General features: G+C 43.4%; 1 protein-coding gene across 1 annotated transcript; it reads left to right on the forward strand.

Moving 5' to 3' along the window:
* Positions 1-509: 509 nt before the first annotated feature.
* LOC147488480 (uncharacterized) lies at positions 510-884 on the forward strand. Its single transcript, XM_086574392.1, has one exon. It carries the CDS (start codon positions 510-512, stop codon positions 882-884), a length of 375 nt encoding a protein of 124 aa, XP_086430518.1.
* The last annotated feature ends 1,766 nt before the right edge of the window (positions 885-2,650 follow it).

The raw sequence follows: 2,650 nt of genomic DNA on the forward strand, positions 1-2,650 counted from the left end.
AGGTAAAAGGGACTCTTATTACAATAGTACATGCCCATTGTATATATGTACAAAGGAGACATCTATGGGCTGAATTGCAAACCATCAGCTCCTCCAACCTGCCATGGATGGTCATGGGGGACTTCAATGCCTATCTGAGCTATGGGGATAAAAAAGGCGGTAACAGACCCTCATCAGCGGCCATGAATGACTTCCGAGAGTGTATCAGCTACTCTCTTCTGATGGAAGTACCGTATCAAGGATTTCACCATACCTGGTGGAATAAACAAGCGGGAAGCTTCAAAATCTTGGGTAAATTGGATAGGATTTTCTGCAACATCCTTTGGGGAGCTAAATACCCAGGCTGGCAATACAAAGTGGCTAACAGACTATGTTCCGATCATTCTCCTCTGGTGGGGAGAAGTATAGACATCCCCAAACCGAAGAATATCCCTTTCAAGTTCTTTAATATGTGGTGTGATCATCCCTCCTCTTGAGGGCGGGTGCAACAAAGCTGGGAAACTCCCATCATGGGACACTCGATTTATATTCTTACTCAGAAGTTGAAGAGATTGAAAAGGGCTTTGAAAACATGGAACAGGGAAGTCTTTGGCAATATTAAGGTGAAGGTTGAGGAAGAAACCAAAATCCTTGAACAGATGCAGGAGCAATTTGATCAAGGAAACATGTCGGAGGGTTTCATTGCTCTCATGGTGGGCCAAGAAAATAAGGTGGAGATGTTATTGGAGCAAGAACAGAAATTCTGGAGACAGAAGGCTCGAGCAAAATGGGACAATGACAACGACAGAAGCACCAAATTCTTTCATGCCCAAGCAAATTTGAATAGATGTAGATCTACGATCACTGATATGAAGAATTATGCGGGGGTCGCTATGGACTCTTAAGAAGAAATTGGCTCCTTCCTAGTGGCGCATTACTCAGAGAAATTTAAAAAGGTGGAGCATGATATCGATTGGGATCTTATTGCCTCCATGCCTCGATTATCACGAGGTCGACAACGCTTCTCTCCACCCAACCTTCAAAAAAGAAGTAAAATCGCAGTTTTCGGTGCGAAAAGCAGATAGCTCTCCGAGGACGATGGTTTTGGTGGGTGCTTCTACCATCAATCGTTGGGACATCAGGCAACATGACCTTGTCGAGCTATACAATACTTCTTCATCAAAGTGAGATTGCCCATGGGTTTTAACGCTAACTTCATAGTGCTAATCCCGAAAGAGAAAAATGCAAACCAGGTGAACAAATTCAGACCTATCTGCCTCTCTAACTTCATTTATAAAGTGATCACTAAGATTCTTGCCATGAGATTATCTCCGTTTGCAGAAAGGATCATCAGCAAGGAGCAATATGGGTTCATCCCAAATAGGAACTCCCAACAGGCCATTGGACTAGCTTCCGAATTGATTAATGAGCTTCAAACTCCTAGATTTGGAGGTAACATCGCCATAAAGATAGATATCTCGCAGGCTTTCGACACTATGGATTGGAACTTTCTTTGTATGTCTTCTACAACAGTGGGATTAGGAGACAAATGGATTCAATTCTTTGAAGGGAGCATTGAAAGCAATACTTTATCAATTTTGCTCAACGGGGTCCACAAGGTCACTTTTTATCGCAGAAAAGAGGTCTCAAACAGGGCGACCCTCTCTCTCCCATGCTTTTTGCCCTGGCGGAGGATTGTTTAAGCAGGTCCATCACCAAACTGATCCAGAAGAAAGAGCTCTCACATATGGTGGTCAATACAAAGTACTGCAGCCCCTCACATTTGATGTTTGCAAATGATGTATTTCTATTCAGCAATGCGAATATCAAAGGTATCAAGAATCTGATGAAACTTACGAATCGATACGGGACTCCTCGAGGCAGGTTATTAATAAGGAAAAATGCAAGATTTTTCTTAGCCCTATGTCTTACAGAAGAAAGGCCCGTATACAGGGGGTGCTGAACATTAATGAGGGTCTTCTGCCGGAGAACTACCTGGGTGTTCCTCTCATCAATGGAAAAGTTACCAAAGCGACTCTTGCTCCTTTAGTGGATAAGATCAGAAAGAGAGCGGCAGGTTGGGCGGGTAAAATGCTATCCTTCCAAGGAAGGGTGGTGCTAGCAAAGCACGTCCTCAATAGTATACCGGTTCACAATATGGCTATCTACAAATGGCCAAAATCGGTGATAAAGGAATGTGAAACCATCATCAGGAACTTTATCTGGAGTGGCAACCCAGCGGAAAGGAAAGCTATAACGGTTTCTTGGGAGAAATCATGCAAACCAACAGAGGAGGGAGGGTTAGGAATCAGGAGGCTCAAAGATATTAATCTTTGCGATGTTAATGAAACAAGCTTGGACACCTTTGTTAGGAGATGGTGGATCGGGCAGATTTTATGAGGGGAAATATATTAACAGAGTGGGTGGATGGTCAAACTACAAAACCTCAACAGTTTGGTGGAGGGCATCAAATGGGCACTCAATGAAATGGCACCTCTACATGGTTGGAACGCGTCGGTAATGGTGAGGCGATAAACATTTGGAGAGAAAACCGGGGTTGTTGCGAGAGGCCCATATGTGATTTTTTCAGGAGGAAAGGAAAGAAATTGTTAAATTCCAAGCTAGACTCTGTGATTACATACATGAGGATAGATGGTCCTTCTCCAACGAA

Source organism: Coptis chinensis, chromosome 7 (genome assembly GCF_015680905.1).
Source record: "Coptis chinensis isolate HL-2020 chromosome 7, ASM1568090v1, whole genome shotgun sequence".
Classification (NCBI taxonomy): Eukaryota; Viridiplantae; Streptophyta; class Magnoliopsida; order Ranunculales; family Ranunculaceae; genus Coptis; species Coptis chinensis.

Excerpts from the sequence above, each read along its gene's own strand:
- LOC147488480 (XM_086574392.1), top strand. The coding sequence starts at position 510 with ATGGGACACTCGATTTATATTCTTACTCAGAAGTTGAAGAGATTGAAA.